The 21055-nt window shown below is 48.0% G+C and overlaps 1 protein-coding gene across 2 annotated transcripts in view; it reads right to left on the bottom strand.

The window, feature by feature from the left end:
• The window catches only part of Dcun1d4 (defective in cullin neddylation 1 domain containing 4), an 85148-nt gene extending 64539 nt beyond the window's left edge, over positions 1-20609 (bottom strand). The window contains exons 1-2 of one of the 2 annotated variants that reach the window (XM_005359339.3): positions 20589-20609; positions 20429-20489 (exon numbers count right to left, since the gene is read on the bottom strand). In XM_005359339.3, coding sequence (XP_005359396.1) covers positions 20429-20489; positions 20589-20594 — 67 coding nt within the window. In that variant the 5' untranslated portion in view covers positions 20595-20609. Of the gene's footprint in view, positions 1-10042; positions 10169-20428; positions 20490-20588 lie in introns of those variants that run through there. The other variant, XM_005359340.2, reaches the window with a different exon arrangement.
• Between the last annotated feature and the right edge of the window lie 446 nt (positions 20610-21055).

Below are 21055 nucleotides of genomic sequence, written 5' to 3'. Positions count from 1 at the left end.
CACACCAGCTCCACTGCACACACCAGCTCCACTGCACACACCAGCTCCACTGCCCACACCAGCTCCACTGCACACACCGCACACCAGCTCCACCTCCCCCTATCGTGATCCAGAAGAGCCCTGGCCTGGAAAGGCCAGAAAGACAAGTCAGAGGGGATAACAAGGGGATGGATCCTTAAGGCCATCAGTACAATACCCCTGGACCGACCGAAAACCCATTTAATTGCTCAGGACATAGTTTGAGGAATGGCATCTTAGAGATGTTAAAGATAAACACTTAACCAGGACCTAAAATGAAAAGTGGGGGTGAGGCTAACTTAATTCTAAAAGCTACTGAGTGGCCCTAAGGAAAGTCGCATTTTTCTGGCTTTCTTCTGCACTGCTGCTAGGGATCACCTCTATTCTAAAACTCACAAGAGTATTTCCACATACACCTATTTAAGATGAAATCTCAGCAACTAAGACTGTTTCCATAGCAAATAAGAGTACAGAGTACTTTTCTGGGCCACAGTTCTCCAGCAGGGCTAAGTTCCTGTTGCCACTTCAAGTGGCCTTGCCAAGAAAGGGGTGTAGAGGAGCAAGCTGCAAAACCTCAGGCACCCTACCCACTAAGTCACTCCAAGAGGAAGAATCCGAGGTGCCAATGGGCACTGACCTGGCCAGTCAACGGCCAGGACACAGCATGCTCCCTCGGAGGCGGAACTGAAAAGCAAACAGGTGATGCTGGGGCCTGTCCACCTGCAGTGTGGAGCACCCCGACCCTGGAGCCGGAAGGCCCAGCTAAAACAAGCATGCATTGCTGGGGCCCGTCCACCTGCAGTGTGGAGCACCCCGACCCTGGAGCCAGAAGGCCCAGCTAAAACAAGCATGCAGTGCTGGGGCCCGTCCACCTGCAGTGTGGAGCACCCCGACCCTGGAGCCGGAACGCCCAGCTAAGTCTCAAGCCACTGTATAAAAGCTTCACGACCTTGAGGTTACCTTTCCTGTACTCTAGCTTCCTCACCTGTGAAACGTGGGTGCAGCAGATCTACTCTGAGTGGGAGTGGAGAACACGGGGTAAGAGACCTTACCCCCCCCAGTCCCTTTGTATCTTTCCCAGTGTCCTGTCTCCCCTCCCCTCTCTTGCTTCCTGTCCACTCGGGCAATCCACAGGTCCCACTCTGCAACCTCACCTCCTCCTGCACTCGGCTCCCCACACCCCACCTGGGTGCCACAGGTCCGCCCGCTCCCTCTGTCCTCCCAAGCGCACCCACTAATGAACTGTTTTCCCAATGAAACCCCAAAGGCTAAGCTGACAGGGCAACTCCTCCTCTTCCTCCCCTGCTAGGAAGTCTAGCTATGAGCCTCCTCCTGGTCCCAAACGCCTGGACAGCCACTAACCCAGCAGCTGCCATTCATCCCTCACCTGCCCACTCCTTCTGTTCCCTGCACATTCTCTGGAGAAGCAGGCTCCAGGGGACCTTGTCTGTTAGTTACAACAGGGTCTGGAGACAGTTGACTGACATATCAGTCGCTCAAATAACAGACTGTCTCTTTTCCTCCTTGGTTTCTCTGATGCCACGCCTACCGAGGAGGCCAGCATCACTAATCAACAGCCACAGAAGCACCTCAGGGGGTGCAGCTCACAGGTTCCTCGGGAAGGTTTCTCTCATCTCTTCTCCCTGCATCCCAGTCTCCTTGCTGTTCCTCAGATCAGGCCTGCCACACACGGAGAGCCTGTGTGCTGTGTCCCTCTCTTCCCACTGCCCTCACCCCCCCTCCACATGCTTCCTTTGCTTTATTGTTCTCTACAGAACTTAGTGCCACAAAACAGACCTGCTTACTATCTGCCCCTCACCCACACCAGAATGAAAATTCCTGACAAATGAAGACCTGAGCCTTGTGCACAGTAGGTCCTCGATATTCACACCTGGTGAACACACCTGGCGACAACAGCACCATGCCCCCGGAGATGGCATGATCTTTTTTTAGGTTTTTAAGACAGGGTTTCTCTCTGTAGCTTTGGCTGTTCTGGAACTCACTCTGTACACAAGGCTAGTCTTGAACTCAGTTCTGGAACTCACTCTGTACACAAGGCTAGTCTTGCACTCACAGAGATCCACCTGCCTCTGCCTCCCGACTGCTGGGCTTAAAAGCATGCACCACCGCCCTCCGCCTAAATGGGAAGGCAGTCTCTAAACATAAAATCTCTGAGCACAAAGAGCGGGGTAACTAGTCCACAATCTTACAAACAGTAAGCGGCACAGCAAGAACGTGAGTCCAGACAGTCTCACTTCCCAGACCGCCTTCTACAAAGCAATGGGAAGACACCAAGACATCCGAGAGCGAACAGTGGTGTGGCGTGTCACTGGGTTGCAGAAAAGCAACCCACTGGGCAGCCTTTGGAGGAGTCATCCCTGTGGTGAAAGCACCACTCTTGACACGCATGGTTCACACAGCATGGACATTTTCCTTTAACTCGGTGTGTGTGATGCTATAATATGTCCATGAAAAGAAAAATATCTAAGTATCAACTTGAAGGAGACCAGAGACACATCTGAAGAGCCAAGTATCTGGGGAGGGGTCAGGTGAAGCGCTGACTGGTGGGCGCGACAGAGAGAGGCTCTTGGAGTGATAAATATGTTCTGTATCTTGGTTTACTAGGGGCTCTGTCAGGGTCTTTGTTTACCAGTCTACCCAACTATATACTTACACGGCTATAATTTCATAATATGCAAATTATAACCTCAATAAAGTTGACCAGGAACACTTTAGAACGATCAAGATTATTTCTGGCTAAACAAAATACCCCACCCAAGAAAAACCCGCAAATATTTCCAGTTAGAATTCTCGAATCAGAACATGCACAAGGAATTAAGGGCTAGTTTCTACGTGTCCCACCTTCTGAACTGGTTCTCTCAGAGACAGAAGTGGCTGGCTGTCACTGGGGACAGAAGTACACGGCTCCAGGTGACATCCAGAGTCCTGAACACCGCAATGCTGGCTCCCACTTCCAAGTGACATTACATGAACCCTTTGGGCAAGTCTTTGGTCATCTCTAAGTGGAGCCTGCGGGCAGACCCACTGAAAGGAGACAACCACTCTTCTTCAGAGCCTCTTCCAGGTTAACTGACCAGCAACAGGGCTATGTCTGAGTTCTTAGTTGCCAGCACTGGAAACCAACTGTGGCGAGTTTAAACAGAAAAGTGTTCATTTTGTTTGGGTTCAGGCTTTAAATATAGCACTAGACTCATTTGGAAAACTAGAAAGCCGGGCTTGCCAACCAACCACACAACCAAAAGAAACCCCACAGGCACATGGCGAGATTCCTCAGGCAGGCCCAGGGCTGGGCCCAGCCTCTGAAACCAACAGAGCCCTTGGCCGAGGACCCACCACAATGGTTCTCCCCAGGCTACAGCTTTCTTTCCTTGCTGACCTCTGCCTTCAGGTTGTAGAGAGGAGGGAGGGTTGGGGTACCTCCATCAGTTCACAGCTAAGGTAAGGGTCCCTCCCCAGGGAAGAGGCAGAGCCCTCTAGGCTGCATGGCTCCCTGCTCTGCAAGCCTTGCAGATATAAGCAGCAGGTAGAGAAAGCTTTGCTAGACATTCCTGAAAAAAAGAATCCACAAAGAACAACCTACCCCCTTAAAAACACACACACACACACCAAGAAGTAGTGCCACCCAGGAGGAGGGGTCTTTTTCTTATCATCTTGTGTTTTATTCTAAATAGTCACTAGTTTCAAAAACAACTTTCTAAGTGACAATAACTCGTTTCTAATTAAAAGAAAAGCAATCCAAACCTCAGGTAACAGGCACTCTGCAGAATCATGGACACTCCAGAAAGAATAAATAAATAAATAAAAAGTCCTTGGCGCTAAAACTGCCCTGTGACAGACACTAAAGCACACAATCCCATTTAAAATTCATTTCAGTGGTTTTCTTCCTAAGACACATTTTTTAAAAATGCGTTCTTAAAATAATAATTCTCAAGAGTACTTATAACCTGAATTTCACAGTAAGAACGAACTACAGGAAGCGATTAATCCCAACTCAGGCTCTCAAGCCGAGTCCTTACCTGTCACCTTTAGCTTTAGCTTACACACTGGACCATAGGAAGGGAGGATGTACTAATAATCTCACCGCACTGTTCTCTGTTTTTATGTGCATGCATGTTTTACCTGCATGTATGTCTGTGCGTGTCTGTGCCTGATGTCCTCAGAAGCCAAAGAGGGCGTTAGATCCTCTGGAACTGGAATTACAGACTGTGATTAGCCACTATGTGGGTGCTGGGAACCAAACCCAGGTCCTTTGTAAGAGCAGCCAGTGCTCTTAACCACTGAGCCCTCCAACCCCTGGCTCACTATTTCGCTTTATTTCATGAAGAAATAAAGCCTTAATACCAGGGTATGGTCATAAGACAGAAAAAAAGAAAATCAAAATAACTATCTCCCAAACAAACCTGGTGACAGCTCCAACCTTCTGTCCCAAACAGACTTTCCCTAGTCCCTTACACATACCAACATGTCAATCTCTCCAGACTAGACACTCTTCAATCAAAATTAAGTGTTACATATAGCTGTATTATGGTTTGAATATGAAATGCCCCAAAAGGTTCATATTGCAAATGTTTGGTGTCCAGGTAGTGGTACTATTTAGTAGGTTGTAAAACCTCTGGAGGAAGTAGGCCATTGGCAATGGGTCTCAGGGACTATAACAGTGTCCCGGCCCCTTATTGTCATGTGCTCTAAGGGCAGGCAGGGAGGAGAAAAACCAGACTTCAACTACAAAAGCCATGCTATACCACTAGGCACCTTTCAATTACTTTGTTTTGTTTTCGAGACAGGGTTTCCCTGTGTAGCGCCAGCTGTCCTGACACTCACTCTATAGACCGGGCTAGCCTTGAACTCAGAGAGATACATCTGCCTTTCCTGAACTCTCCTGAGTTCTTGTTCTGAGGAGGCCATACTTAACTGAGCACCTGGAAGCCCTCGAAGTTTTTGAGCAGAAAAGCAAATATTAAAAGCCAAGATGATTCGTGCTTGCTTCTCCAGCACATCTACTAAAGGCCAAGATGATTCAACTGGTGAGAGACCAATGTAGCATAGGCTAAGCCTCACACAGGACCACTGGTTACCAGAATAAAAGACTGGGTCAGACCCAAGACATTAGCAAAGAGTTGGGCGGAGAGGGTAACTGTGGAGGATAGAAAGAGATGCCGCCCGTGGTCGTTTATCTTCTCGCTAGCGTCCCTGGGTTCGACATCACCTAAGGGGCACACTGTGGAATCTCTATGAGGGCATTTTTCAGAGGGTTTAATAGAAGAAGGAAGACCCACTACGATTGCGGGCAGCACCTTCCCTTAGGCTGGGTCCATGAATGAACTGCAAAAAAAAAAAAAAAAGAAGAAAAGTGACCACTACAATGGCTATCATCTCTCCTCACTAGAGATAAAATGGCGAGTCATCTCTCCTCACTATAGACACAATCAAACCTGTGAGCCAGAAGAAAGAAAAAAAAAAAAAACCTTCCTTCCCTTCCTTCCTCAAGTTGCTTTTCTCAAAAATGTGGTCACAGTAACAAAATAAGTATTGAAAACACAGACTCTCCCTTCTACTACCAAACAGGAAAAAAGATGAGAAGTATCTAAGGCTCCAAGGAGGGTGACTAAAATTACTGTGGCTTCATGAACTGAATGCACAAAATCAACCAGTGCTGGTTTCCTCTTGCCTGGCCTAACTACAGAACTAGGCCAAATAAACAGCCTCCATCTGATATATGGACGCACCTTGGCGCAACCCGAAGTCTAGATGTCCCTGGAGTCAGTGCTTATCGAAGGCACACTGACAGGCCAGGGAAGAACCAGGTTTCTGACAGACCGCGGTTTGCTGCTGTGTCAGCAGGATTACTGGCTATTAATTATTAGCTACAATTATAAGGATGCCCATGACGATGATTAAGATGAGACTATAAAACAAGAAGAAGGAAGTAGGTTACAGCAGCTCAAGATAACAACAAAGGAGATATGGTAAGTTTGAAGAAAAATCAGCGGCTATCAAGCACCAAGGAGGGCCCCTTTGCAAGCCAGGAATGGGGAAAGAAGCGTCAAGGTCCACAGAAGGACGGGAGAGCTTTGCTCTTTGGCACGGTGGTTGGAAGACCACTGGGATGGCTACTTTGGGTTGTCAACTTGACTGCATCTGGAATTAACCAAAATCTAAACTGGAGGGGCACGTCTATGAGGGATTTTGGCTTAATTTGTGAGGGATTTTGCTTATTTTGAAGTGGGAAGATCCATATCTAATCTGGATCTTTAAAGTGGGAAGACACTGCTGGGCTGGAGATTTAATCTGGGCATGCCTTCTGCTGGAAGCCTATATAAGGACACAGGAGGAAGAAACTTTTTGGCCTTCACCTGCTTGTTCTTGCCCCACTAGAACGTCCATTCCTTCACCATCATTAGCGCCTACTTCTTCGGTAGGTACCGAAGACCAGCTGAGACTTCCAGCCTCAGCGACTGAGCAGTTACTAGATTCTGGGACCTTCTGCACATAGACAGCCATTGTTGGATTAGCTGGGCCACATAGCCTGTAAGTCACTCTAATAAATTCCCTTGAGATTCATTCTGTAAGTTCTGTTATTCTAGAACACTGATTAAAACAACTGCCTCCCCCTCCCCGCCCCCAAAAATATCCTTTCTGATACAAAAGGCAAAAAAAAAAATTGATAAAATATTTTTAACTGTTTTAATGCATAGCAAAATCCAAAAGAAAAATTAGGACCCAGCCAAGGGCCAAAAAAGCACAGGTCCCCCAAAACTAGAATGGACAGTGCAGGCTCAATACTGCCTAGAGCTTTGGGCTTGTGGACCGAATGAAGAAAATGTGTGGAAAGAGCGTTTGTCCTTCAGGATACGATGAAACAAATGAAAATAAAAGAAATGCAGACTAATACTTCTTTAAATTTTGAAGACAGTTATAGATCTCATGCATATTTTTTTGGCCTTATGATTTGGAAAGAGCAAATCCCAAGATTAAATACTTTTTGGAAAAAATTTCCATACACACACATATTACAAGAATTTTCTGAGAGATTTTGTCAATATAATCAAAACAGGAGAGGCATAAATTGTTTCCTCAAAGCATTACACACTAACCAGTCTCTCAGACTATTTTAAAAGCCATCCTGCAAGGGCTGAAGGGACAGCTCAGCGGTAAAGAGTGCTTACTGCTCTTGCAGAGGGCCTGAGTTCCGTTTCCAGCACTCATGTTGGGCAGCTCACAACCGTCTGTAACTCCAGTTCTAAAGAATCCCATGCCCTCTTCTGATCTCCATGGCATCTGCACACATGCACACATACACACACACACACACATAAACATAATTTAAAATAGTAACAACAAAATTTTACAAACACTGTGAAATATATATGCAAGTTTAGGACTGTCTTAACCATGTTAAGTAACCATGTTAAGTGATTTCTAAATCTTAAAACTTGTCTGCAAGATGTATATCATTCGGTCATTAAAAGCCCCCTCTGTTAACTATTATCAATAGTTTCATAATATCTTATTCACCATACAAAAATAATTGGTCACCTTTGAGCCAATCTTATAGCCCCTACATTAGATTTGGGAGTGATCACTAAAAAGAACCGGCAAATAATGTGATGTGGGATGTCCTTCCATACTTGTGTTGCTTTTATTGGTTAATGAATAAAGCTGCTTTGGTCTATGGCAGGGCAGAATATAGCCAGGCTGGAAGAGATATAGGAAGAAAGTAGGCGGAGTCAGAGAGGTGCCATATAGCTGTCAAAGGAGACAGACGCCAGAACAGAGCCTTACCCAGTAAGCCACAGCTTCATGGTGATAGACAGATTAGTGGAAATGGGTTAATTTAAGATGTAAGAGCTAGCTAGAAATACGCCTGAGTCATTGGTCAAACAATGCTGTGATTATTATAGTCTCGGTGTGATTACTTGGGTCTGGGCAGTCAGGAATGAGCAGTCTCCTTTTACAAGGATGTGGTGGCTTTAAGGCCACAAACTCAGAGACCTGTAACAGCCAAGAGGTAAAATCTTTACAATCTGAGCAGCTAAGGAGCAAACAATAGCCTCATTTGCTTTGCACTTACTTAAAAGTGGAAGACATCATACTTTCCCTTTGTTCACCTTTGGGGGTTCATTTCAGGTTCGGGCATGAGACTATTTCAACCCCTAATTTCATTAAGCTGTTCTCAATTCATTAAAAAAAAAATCCCCTAATTCTTGGGCAAACCAAACAGCCGACAAAATACCTGTACAGTTATCTGTATTTTCTTCTCAAAGGATATACATGTCTCTACTTAGTTCCCATACTTATGTAAGGCTGTACACTTCACCTAGGCTTCCATACGCTGAATCCACTCTAAATGCTCCACGCTAAACGTTGCGTTAGAACGAAGTGTGTGCAGGATGGTTCAAGACTAAGCATTCGCTCCGCAAGGCTACCAGATGCAGGGAAAAATAATTAACTCAGAAAAGGGCCAGGGTTTGGCCTGGGCTCTCCCTCTGCGACGGACACTGTCCCAAGGAACCCCGGAGAGAACGCATAGGATCTCCGCGGCATAAAGCACGAGTTAGCCAAGCAGGGAGGCTCCAAGGGACGCGCTGCATTCTGGGACTCGTTTCCACAGTTACCCACGTGCACCCAACCCAACCGCGGCCCGGCGCGGCTGGGACTACAAGTCCCAGAATTCCGCGAGCCTGCCTTTCCCTTCACACCGGCTCCAGGAGCCAGACCCTAAAGGAAACCCCAAAAGCGCCCTCCAGGTGCTTCGGGCCGAGGTGGCTTCCTGCAGGCGTGGTGCTGAGCCTCCGAAGCCGCCCTTCATACAGGGTAGCGGGTTCTGACTCATCAGCCTCCACACCTGACGGCCAGAAATTAAGACAACTGCGTCACATACTGCCAAACCTAAGGACCGCCGAGGACCCCAACACCCCCTTATGCTTGGCCCCCTCACCACACCTCCAGGACCCCACCGGGCTGGGTCAGCTTGCAGACGGCGTCCCTGCCCCGCCTCCCGGTCCCACAACCCCAGCCCAAGCTGACCTCGCTCGCCGCCGCTCCTCAAACGCGGTGGCCACTGCCAGCCTCAGGACACCTCCCGGGTACCCGGCCCCGCCCCCTCCCCTCCGCGCACCCCCAGGCTCAGGGCGGTCCCCTCCTAAGCAGGACCTGACCCCTCCCGGGAGGAAGCACCTCCCCCAGTGCACAGTCCAACGCCCCCCACTTCGCCCCGTGAGCACCGAACCCGGAATGACAGCCCTCCTAGCCCCCGCTCCCCCCCCCACCTCCTCTTCCTCCTAACCCACTCCACACACCTCCCTGCCCCCTGTTCCAGTCCCTAAACTGCATGGCGGCGCTATCCGCCATCCTCTTCTCTAGGGATCCCAACGTCCCAACACCTGCCCCAAGCCCTCTCGCCACCCCCGGCCGCCGTCCGGTGTACCGGACTCCTCAACTATCCCATCCCACCGCGGTGCCGCCACTCCGTGCCCCCCGTTACAACAGCTTGCAGCCCCTCACCGGCCTGGCCGCGGCCCCCCGCTCCCCACCCATTGTTCCCGCCCCCGCCCCCAGCCCTCCTTCCCATTGTCCCCGCCCCCGCTCCCCTCGCTCTCCCCCGCCTTCCCCGGCCGACCGCACCGCTCGGGCCCCGCAAGCCTCACCCTGCACCCAGACCATAGGCCCGCTCCCTGCCCGCCCGTGCCACCCCCGGTCCCAGCTGCCAGCGCCCGCCACCGTCTCCACCTCCATGCACCACAGACTCTCGGCCCCCGGCCTTCAGAGCATGTCCCCCCCTTCCCCCACCGCGGAAAGCCAGCCAATCCCCACCCCCTCCCCGCCGCCCCTGCCCCCGCCCCAGCCGCCCGCGGCGTCACGGCCCTCGGGCTCCAGGAGGGAATCAGCCCACTCCTGGACCAGGGACTCCAGCGCAATCGGGACCCGAGAGGCGGAGAGGGGAGGACGGGAGCGGACGGGGTATGCGGGCCCGCATCCGGCCCGCTGGCGCTGCGCTACTCACTGACAGCTGCAGCATCCGAGTGCATTTTCGGGCAGGTCACACCCGCTCGCCGCCCGGGCTCCCGCGCTCCACTCGCGGTCCCCCCACCGACTCTCCAAACCTTAGCTCGCAGCAGAGGACCGGCGGCTGCCACTCCGGCCCGCCCATCCCGCCTTCCTCATTGGCTGGACCCCAACCGGGGGACCGCCCCTCTACGGTTCTCATTTGACCGAGGGAGTGCTGGTTGCGCCCGCCTGGAGCTGGCAAGAAGGCCCCGCCCCCTAGTCTGCAACGCGATTGGCCCCGGCGCCTCGCCTCCGACCGCCCCTGGCGGAGGCCACGCTTTGGAGCCGCAGGTTGGACCCAGCTGCTGTCAGTCATCCCGGGATCCGAAAGCGCGTGGAGGGGCGAGGCTGGGGAATTGGTCCACCTTGACCCTGAAGCCCCGCCCTGTAGCGGGCGGATCCTTGGAGCGGGAGACCAACCGAGAGCCCGGTAAAGAGTCCGAAACAAAGCAGGCGGAGTGACCTGGAGCCACGCTTGGGACCACCGGGACCTGTTCTCCCCAAGAGACCGGCCCGATCCTGCTACTGCCAGCGTCCGGCTATCACCGGTTCTCATCAATCATTTCCCATTGTAGGAAATTAGAAGAAAGAAAAATCTCCGCTTCTTCATTTCGAACTAAACCCTCCCTTTTATTCCACAAGCTTTCTAGCCCCAACTTTGGAAATAACGCTTCTTTTTTAGAGTCACGCGTTGCTTGCGCCAAAGGTTTGGTGCTGTAGGCATTGTCCATCAGACACCTCTGCGGTCCCCCAAACAGAGAGAAAAACCCAGTGCCACATTAGGCTCTGGGGTCAGCCTGGCACCCGGGCAAGCCAGGTCCCCAGACTGTTAGTCTAAGAAACCTAAGTCTAGCCTGGCCGGAAAGTGGACCGCTGTTGTTTGGCAGAGGGAAGCGTTAATGGGATCCTAAAGCAAAATTCTGGTTGTTTTTTTTTTTTTTTAAGTTCCGTTCTGCTTTTTTCAGTACTTTAAAATCAGTTCTTCACAATCACTATGGTAATGTAATAATGTTTAGAGATGTGCCCCCACCCCAAACACTCCACTTCCACACGTCCCATAACCCTTACCCCCACCACAGCCTAGACATTCTGTAGATCCAGGCACGGAGACTGGTTGACTTGACATGGCCAAAGATAACAAAGGGGTAGGGCGTTAGGATTCGGAATTCTACAGCCTAGACTTTTGAGCTGCAGGGTTCTGAAATCAGGACAGACCTTACAAGGGCAAGTCAGCTGAGAGTCCTTGTCCTCCTCATCACTCTAGTTGTGACAAGCTCCATCATTATCCCCAACTTCTTTGTAATAGATGGCTTCCCCATAATTTTATCTCTCATGTTTATCACTCAAATGCATAAAAGCCACTTCATCAAATTGCAGAATCTCAGAATTACACCTGAAGACATGGATCCTTCATAGAGCATCCTTTGGGGTCCTGTTAACAAGACAGCCTCATAGACAGAGGAAAGTATCTATGGAGCCCTATGTAGGGGACCCCTGTAATAAAGAAGTGCTGACTCTCAGCAATGTTCCTGTGTCGTTATTCCATTTCTGACTTCAGCCTAATCGAAAGAATCAAGAATTAGTTTACTCATGCTTCTGAAAGTTTGTGTGTATATTTGTATGCACTTGAGTTTTGTTTCCCATATTGTTTCACACAGAAAAGGGCTTGCTTCTTGGTACTTCTAAATTAAAATAAGCCCTTGACTTATTTTAGCTATTAATTTTCCAACTTGATTTATCTGCAGCAAATTTTATTTTTGTGTGATCAGCTCTAAAAGGCCTACCAGTTTGCTTTCTCCCTAGCTCTCAACGCTTCCTCAACTCATGCATACGATTTCGGGGAGGAAAAAAATCTGTAGAACTCACAACCTTTGCTGTTTTTCAGCTTACATACCAGTAAGGTTAATCTAATTATTTTCAAGTATAATGCAGATTTAATTTACTCAGATGACAATAGTGAGTCAGCTAGAGCCTGAGAACTGAGAGGCAGCATTCTTAGTCAGCTGGGCCTCACTCCTCCGTAAGTCTCACGAATAATACAACTACATGACGCTCTGTGACATAGGCCCCAGACAATTCAACCACCCACAAGGTGATAACTCTCCACAGTCGGGGAGCTTGTTAGAACTGCTAAGTCTGCAGTTCTCCAACACTTAGTTCAGTGGCTTCCAAGATTGGACACTGACGCGCTGTCCCTAACTAGATGACAACTAGTTAACTAGATGACAACTAGAGTTAACTAGATGACAACGAATGGGGAAATTGATATCAGAACTGTGGAGATTACCAGGTCCAGCTTCCTCTTTATAAGAATATGAGACTTGAACTTGAAAGGGGTTAAGTATCTAATCCTAGTCATCAAGCTGGACAAGAACAAAGCAGTTTAAAAGTTTCCTGGCTGGGTGGTGGCGCACGCCTTTAATCCCAGCACTCGGGAGGCAGAGGCAGGCGGATCTCTGTGAGTTGGAGGCCAGTCTGGTCTACAAGAGCTAGTTCCAGGACAGGCTCCAAAGCTACAGAGAAATGCTGTCTTGAAAAACAAAACAAACAAAAAACCCTCAAGCTTCCAGCTCCTTGTCTACCTGCTGCTCCAATGAGAGAACACCTCAGATTTCCAAGAGGTTACTGTCCCCTTCTATTTGAAACTTCTACCAGGCTAATCCAAACTCTATTCTTCATATTTGGAATATGACCTTTTCATGATATCCAGTGAGGAATCTTTCAATATATTATGTTATTTTAATTTTTCCTCATTCGGTAACATTCCCAAATAACAAGGTCCCTGTAGAGATGTCTCCTGAAATAATATCTTTTAAATTCAAATCCCAGGGGAGAATAATTGAATGTCTTGGGGACTGGGATAGAAAGGCTTGGGAGTGCAACGTGACACTTCATTGCGGCTTGGTTACAGATTTGAAACAATATGAACAAATCACTGAGTGTTTAATCAGCAACTTCCTATTTTGTTAGTTATATTGTATCGATTTCCATAACATCCATTTGGAACTGAGGACCAGATGAGAATTTGATATGGAAGTCCAGTGAGAGCAAGAAGAGCACACGTTTTTGGCTTTAAACTTTGCTCTCCATATTACAAATCCCAATAGATATGCGTGTCCCATGTGTGCTAGGTTTGGGCTATGGAATGGAAAACAGCTTAGCCCTGGAGACGGGAATAGAATTGGACCTGCCTAGTTTTGCTGATAGACAAATGTGTCCCTGGTAAGGTTTGGAGGAAGAAAGAAAAAGTAGCGTGGAGGAATTAATGTAACCTTTGATTCCAGAGAAAGTACGTGAACTCCGCAAGTTATCAAAAATAGGCTAAGTGAGGATTAAGGATATGGAAATGAAACCGAATAAAAATTTAAATGTATTCATAGAGGGCAGGAAACTTGATTTCCTCAGAGTCACAAGCAGGTAACTCATAGAACTGATGTTAGCGGGACGCCAGCTTAAAATACACTTTAACTGATGCTTCCTTCTCCTCATGAGCCACCATTGTATCTATAATACATCCTCAAAATGAGAAGCTGGAGAGGTGCCTCGGTGGTTAAGAAAGAGTATTATTTTTGCAAAGAACTAAGTTCCGTTCCTAGCACCCATGTCAGGCGGCTCGTAATAGCCTCTTAACTCAGATCTGGGGATCCTCTGCCTCTCCCGAGGGAGGAGGTCATGCATACACACAGTCACACACAGACAAAGAATAAAAATAAAAGGTAAGTATTTATAACATATCTCCTAAAGACTTTTTTTTAAATTAACACACAGAATTGTTAAGACCCCTCTTGAATCTGCTCCTCACTAGATATTTTTGCCTGGGGATCACTTTTGTCATTTTCTCCAAATAGTGAAAACAAGCTGGATGGTGATAGTACAAGCCTTTAATCCCTACATTGGGAAGCAGAGACAGGCAGACGTCTGTGAATTCAAGGCCAGCCTGGCCTGCAGGGTGAATTCCAGGACAGGCTCCAAAGATACACAGAGAAACCATCTCGAAAAACAAAAAACAAAACAATTGACTCTGTGGTTATTTATAATACTTGGCATAGCATGGTTCAATCTTGTAATAATGGTTGACACTTAGACTCTGGGTCCCAGAACACAAGCCCAGTGAATGTCCCCTAATGGTGAGGTTGTTGATATGGCTGCAGCACCAGTCACATTCCGTCACAGGCTGATTCTCTCACCATCTTTTTCCTTTCCCCTTAGCTAAGTAGTCCCTTGCTGGATAGTCACTATATTTAATTACTTGCTGTAGTGGTTGGTTTTTGGCAACACGACACACACTAAAGTTACTTGAGAAAGGGGGAATGTCTTTGAGGGCTTGCCTCCATCAGATTGGCCTGTGGTCTTGTCTGTGGGGCATCTTCTTGATTAATGATTGATGAAGCCGAACCCAGCTCACTGGAACCATGTTCTTGGGTTGTATAAGAAAGCAAACTTGCCCCATGGGGAAGAAGCCAGTAATCATCATGACTCTAAAATATCTGGGTTCAGAGCCTACCTCAAAGTTCCTGCCTTGGATTTCCTAGATGATAGGCTGAAATATGAACACCAAATAGACCTTTTTCTTCCCAAGTCGCTTTTGCTCTGTTCTTTATGACAACAACAAAAACTTAACAGGGATACTTGCATTCTTTCTTCTCTAGCCTCTAAAATGCACAGTGAAGGGAGAGACAGGGATGCAAGAGCATGCTCACTGAGACAAGCCACCAACACAACCAACATAGCCTACTGTGACAGAAGATGCAAACATTTGCCTAATCAAGAAAAAGTTGTGCTCATATTGGGAATTCACACGGAAGTATAGAAAGTAGGCATCCAAAAAAGAAGCCAATTGTAATACATTCTAGAAGATTTTCTATGACTAGAGACTCATATTGTGTTCCCATGATGAATAATTTCTCTTCTTTGTACTTTGAAGTAATTTCTCTTCCTTGAGAGCCACAGTTATTAACATCACTCTGTGTGTGCACGTTTGTGTGTATGTGTGTAAAAGCATGCACTTGAGTGCACATGTGTAGAGACCAGAGGGTGCTATCAAGTACCGTCCTTAATTGTTCTCCACAATATTTTTTTTAAATAGTATGTCATACTGAACCTGTTGGTCACCTAGAAAGGCTACGTCACAGAGATTCCGCCTGACTCCACCCTCCCAGTGTTGAGATTACAAACACATACTAAAGCACCTAGCTTTTCACTGGCCTTGGGCATCCCTCCCAGTCCTGCTTTAGACCCCATAATCAGTAAACTGGAAGAGAAAGCAAATGCCCACGAGCCAAGTTGGATTTAGGCAGACCCTCCATTGACAAGCATCAAATGAGCACACTCAGCTTAGCTGAGCCAAGCACGATGGCAGTCAGAACATTGAGGCAGGAGGATGATAAGGCCAGCATGGGCTACATAGCAAGGGCTTGTCTAACAGGAAAATCAATACACCAGATTGGCTGGGTTTCAGTTCCTTCGTCTATAAAAACAGGAATAATTTCATCAAGGAGTAGTTAAGGGTGACAGGGTCACGACTATAAAATAACCTCTAGCACTAGGGGAGTGAAGCAAGAAGAAGGATCTGAGCTCCCACTGCTTGAGACCTCTTTCTGTGGTAACCCGAAGCATGGCTGGGGGGGTACAGTCAGCTACTTCCCAGCTCAAGGATAATTTCAACTAAAATCTTTCTAGATGAAGCAGGCATCCAAGGATCCTTTAACAGCACTGAGAATCTTCTGATTAGACTGAACATCCAGGTTCCGTTGGGCTGCATTCAGCAATGAATTTGTTTTGCCTCTAGTAGCAATAAAGGAATTTTCATTTATTTTTTTTTAAATATTTCTAACTTCCAAGATTTCTTGTCACACAGCTATCAGGCTGCATTCACATAGACCTTTTTAACTAACTGTTTGTTTGTTCGTTTTTTTCTAAAGCAGATATGAGGTGCTTAAGCTGGCTGCTTCCTTTCTACCAAGGCCTTTTACTTTGAGGAGATTACACCTGCCTAGGGAATTAACAGGGTTTGAATAAAAAAACGAATTCATTCCTTACCACATAGTCTCTGAATTGGATTTTCTCTCCTTACTCCACATGGAGCTAATCAAGTCCTAATGATGTTGCATTTAATTCAATCTCAGAAGGAATAATTTTCCAATTCAGTCTAAACAATGCCTGACCCTTGTGGTGACTTCCATGAATATAGCATGTCTTCAATTACTGCAGCTAGCAGGAGATGGGCAGAAAGAATAACTATTTTCCTTGGACAATGGCTTCTGTGTGTTGTCAGGCTCTCCATCCCTCTGCCTCCTCTAGCCGGCTTTCATGAATACAATGTCTTTTTAACATCCCTCTCAGGGCAGTACAGGAGACCCCATCCATCTCCAGATCTCAGTGGCTGCGCGGCAGCCGAGCATCTCATTATGGCAGAGTGAAGCATTCTGGGAGATTGGATGGAGGAGGCAGACTGCAGTAGGAAAGGGGGGAGGTGGTGAGGAAGGCAGGAGCTTTGAAAATAGATGCTCACTCTCTTGGTGATACTACACTACGGGGTAAGAACTTCCTGTTCTAGAAAGCTCTGGCAGGCAGGATGCCCAAACCCCTGACTCAGCAGATTCCAATCTCACCTACAACCAGGATGAAGCTGCCTTAGTCTCTTCGTGCTTCCAACCACACACACCCCTACAATGGATGCTGCTACCTACAAACCACCACGGGGGCCATGTTGCTGGGAGGAAAGCCAAGTTTCCTCTACACTCCAGAAAAATCAGTGGTTCCATACTTGGAGCAGAACAAGCAAACATGCCTGTGTAGTCCAAATGCAGGCCTGCTCACCTACAACAGAACTCACTGATCTCTCTGAAGGCTCTTTCCTTCAACGAGCCTAGATATTTACCTGCTACTTTAGTTTCTTGCCTTAGCCAAGATAGGTTGGGGCAATGTCCTTAGCATTTGGGGGTTCTCAGGCCCTTTTCAGAGTCATTGATAACTCTATCAAAGGTATAAAACCCAACCATAATCACCCCATCACCTTCTTCCATTAAGCATACCTACATCACTAGAAAACATTATTTTGAGTGAGGTAACCCAGACACAGAAAGACAATTATCACATGTACTCACTCATAGGTGGTTTTTAAACATAAAGCCAAGAAAGCCAGCCTACAAACCACAGTCCCAGAGAACTTAGACAACAATGCAGACACTAAGAGAGACTTACATAGATATAATCTACAGGGGAAGTAGAAAGTATAAAAAGACAAGATCTCCTGAGTAAATTGGGAGCATGGGGACCTTGGAGGAGGCTTGAAGGGGGGAGGGGAGAGGCAGGGAGGGGAGCAGAGGAAAATGTAGAGCTCAATAAATATCAATAAAAAAATTAAAAAAAGAATAACTTTATCAAGCAAGGCATAGTGGTGCACACTTTCAATTCTAGCACCTGGGAAGCGGAGGTGGGTGGATCTCTTTGAGTTCAAGGCCAGCTTGGTCTGCAGAAGGAATTCCAGGACAACCAGAGTGAGACCAAGTCTCAGGAAGACGAAGAAGAAGAAGAAAAGAATGCCTAGATTAGAATAGACATTTGTTACCTTCTTGAGAAGACGAAGAAGAAGAAGAAAAGAATGCCTAGATTAGAATAGACATTTGTTACCTTCTTGAAGTCCAGAAGCTTCAGGCAACAGTTGGTGGCTATCTGTAATTTTGTCAGGGTGGGGTTAATTCCTTTCTGTTAGCTTTCCTCCTGAGCACTGCAGACACTGATTCCTGTGCTCGAGTAACAAGAATTTTGCTGGAGAGTTGGTAGGTAAAGGCAACTTTCAGGCCGGGGAGCAAGGCTAAGGAACAAGGCTAGAGGGCAAGACTAGGGAGCAAGGCTGGGGGAACAGACTGGGGGGCTAAACTAGGGGGCGAGGCAAAGCGGCAAGACTGGGGAGCAAGAAGGGCAAGGCTGAGGGCAATGCTGGGGGGCAAGGCTGAGGGCAATGCTGGGGGGCAAGGCTGAGGGCAATGCTGGGGGGCAAGGCTGAGGGCAATGCTGGGGGGCAAGGCTGGGAGACAAGGCTGAAGGCAAGGGTGAAGGGCTCTTGCCAGCACCTTCAGTGGGAAGAGCTTGGGCACCAGGTCAGAGGGGACTTGATCTTTGAGACAGAAATGCCAAGAATAGACTTCATCTCATTCCAGCTTTTTCTTGATGTGGGATTCCCCTCTGTCTGCTGTGACTATCATTGGTTAATAAAGGAACTGCTTTGGGCCCCAGCCAGTGTTACTTTTTCTGAGGCCACCTTATCCAGGCTCTGTGTTTTCCATGTACAGTTCTCTTGCCTTCTGCGACATCCAATGGCTGCTGGCTCCAGGACCCCAGGTCAACTCCTGGCCCCTCCCCCAAAGCCAGTAGCACAAGGACGCCTCACTGGCCTGTCCCTGCCAGGCAGTTATAACCATTTGCCCTGAACCCAGCCTTGAGCCCACACTGGCCCATGTTGTCATCTGTATCCTTCTACCTCGTCACTTGTTCTGGCTCCAAAGCTCTAATACCACAAACTCTACATTCTGTAACTTCAGCTTTGCAGAGCTTCCCAAGATACCACAGATAACAGCTTTGGGGAGAGCAATATTACTAAACAGCTCACTGCTCACTTGGTGCCAGGTACTGTTCTGAACCCCCATGTTAACTCAATGCCTCCCACAAACAGTCCTGAAAAGAAGTCCTTTTGTACAAGCCATTTCACAAAGGAGGAGACTAAAGCACAGAGAGGTAAAGTAACTTTTCCAAAGGCACACAGCAACGCAGTGTTGTGCTGAGAGAAGCAAACCCAGCAGGCTTGCCTCTGGTGATATCTTTTTACACCACCATTACTGTATCATTTCTCTCCACAATATTTTAGGTAGGGAATGCTTGTTCACCCTTAAAACCTACTCGGTGCCCTGGAACATGGATGTGATGTGAGATTCCCCTCTGTATGCTGTGAATACGTTTTATTTTTTTTATTTTTATTTTTTTTTACCATTGCTTAATCAAGAAGCTGTGTCGGCCTGTAGCAGGGCAGACTATAGCCAGGCTGAAAGAGAGAGAGAGAGTATGTGGAGTCAGAGATACAATGTAGCTGCCGAAGGAGAAGGGCCTGGAAACTTTCCAGTAAGCCACAGCCTTGTGGCAATACAAAGAGGAATCGAAATGGGTTAATTTAAGATATAAGAGTTCATTAATAAGAAGCCTGAGCTAATGGGTCAAGTAGTGTTGTAATTAATATAGTTTCTGTGTGATTATTCAGGGCTGAGCAGTTGGGAAACAAAGAGTAGTCTCTGTCTACAAAATGGATAGGTCTGAGTCTGTTCTTCTAGCCCTGGTAGACAGACACACTGAGCACAGTCCTTGGGGGAAAACCCATTCTCTGCCCCCAATCAAGTGTTGACAAGAATCACAGATACATCTCTGGTCCAGCACAGAAGCCTTTCCTACCGCCCTTGTCAAGCAGCTGAGCAGATCTAAAGTGGGACTCAAAGCAGTACTGTTGTCTCAGGAGGGGCATGGGCAGATCTGTGCCCCCATCCTCCTACCTGTGAGCTTCTGCCCTTCCCAATTCCCTTTTCAGGTGCCAGGGTACCTGGCGAATGGTTTTCCCAGCTTGACCCGTATTGCTGACCGGCCCTCAGTGAGTGAAGGCAAGCTTTAGGGCTCCCCATCTGTGTTGAAAAGGATACAATGAGCTTGAACAACAGCGTGGAGGAGAGCCGTGGGCAGGTGAGGGGAGGGGGAAGTTGGAGAATTGGAGCATGAACGGACAAGATCCAAGGTGGTCCAACTTTAATGATTCTAGGAAGATGCTGGGGCTGGTTACAGGAGCAGAGAGTCTCTTGCAGCTTAACATTGCAAGGTGGAGACACTTCCTTTCTGCTGCCCTCCTTCCCTGCTTTCCTCTGAATCTGGGATGCTCTCTACCCCCAAAAGCTCACGATATAAAGGCTAAGTCCTCAGCTAGACACAAAGCTTGGGTCCTGGAGGGACTGGTGTGGCCTTGAAAAGGGCTGTGGGACTCCAATTCCTCCTTTACCTCCTGTGTTTCCTGCAATGTGAGTCTTTGCAGCTGGCTAGAAGCTACTACCATGGTGTGCAGCCTTACCACAGGCCCAAAACAACAAGCCAACCAATCACGGACCAGAACCGAGGGGCCAGGCACCAAATAAACCTTGACTCTTCGTTTTCTCTGCTATTTCACTTCCGATTAGAAGGCTTCCTCACAGAGAAAGCCTACTTTAGCGCCATCCACTCCCAGCAGAGTACAGACCTACAGGGCGCCAGTTAGACTGAGCACTAAAGGGACGATGGATGTTTCAACCGACTAGCGCCTGTCAGACCTTACCTTCCCAATGTCGCATTTCCTCAGCCCCTTGTGGATGACAGGCTTGCTGTTCTTGGGTAAACTGGGTTGTGGGGAAAGCAGGGATCAGGTAAGAACTGTGTACTTCCTCCAGCACCGCCCCCTCCACACGCACACCCCTTGTTCTTCTCCCTGCCCTCACCTCCATTAAGCCTTGCCTGACCACCACTGCTCACAGTCATGATTTTATCCACGGATCGCCTATCAACACTGGAACAGAATTTTGCCTCAGAACAGAACCAGGACAAAGGGGATGGAACGAGGGGCCTGAGCCACGTTGGACTTGAGCTCAGAGAGCTCTCTCCCCACCACGTGTGCAGGTGGAAACAAGGACCCAGAAGCTTCCAGTGCCGCCTGCAGAGGCGTAGATGGGGACACCAATAGTTGCTGTTTAGAACACCCCAATTTTTACTCGGAAGGACTCTGCAGGAATTGCAGCACTCTAAACAAAGCCACGGTGAAGGGGATCAAACCAAGAAGCCCCGCCCCAACTCCAGAGAGCATGTAACCTCAGCTGGGCCAATCAGCTTCCTTCCCTGGAAAATAGGCGAAGCGTCGATTCCTTCTATGGGCTCCCAGCAACCAACTACTAGAACTCCAGCTTTAGGG

This window comes from Microtus ochrogaster, linkage group LG1 (genome assembly GCF_000317375.1).
Source record: "Microtus ochrogaster isolate Prairie Vole_2 linkage group LG1, MicOch1.0, whole genome shotgun sequence".
Classification (NCBI taxonomy): Eukaryota; Metazoa; Chordata; class Mammalia; order Rodentia; family Cricetidae; genus Microtus; species Microtus ochrogaster.
The sequence above is the reverse complement of the archived record's forward strand: the minus strand, read 5'-3'. Positions and strand labels throughout refer to the sequence as shown.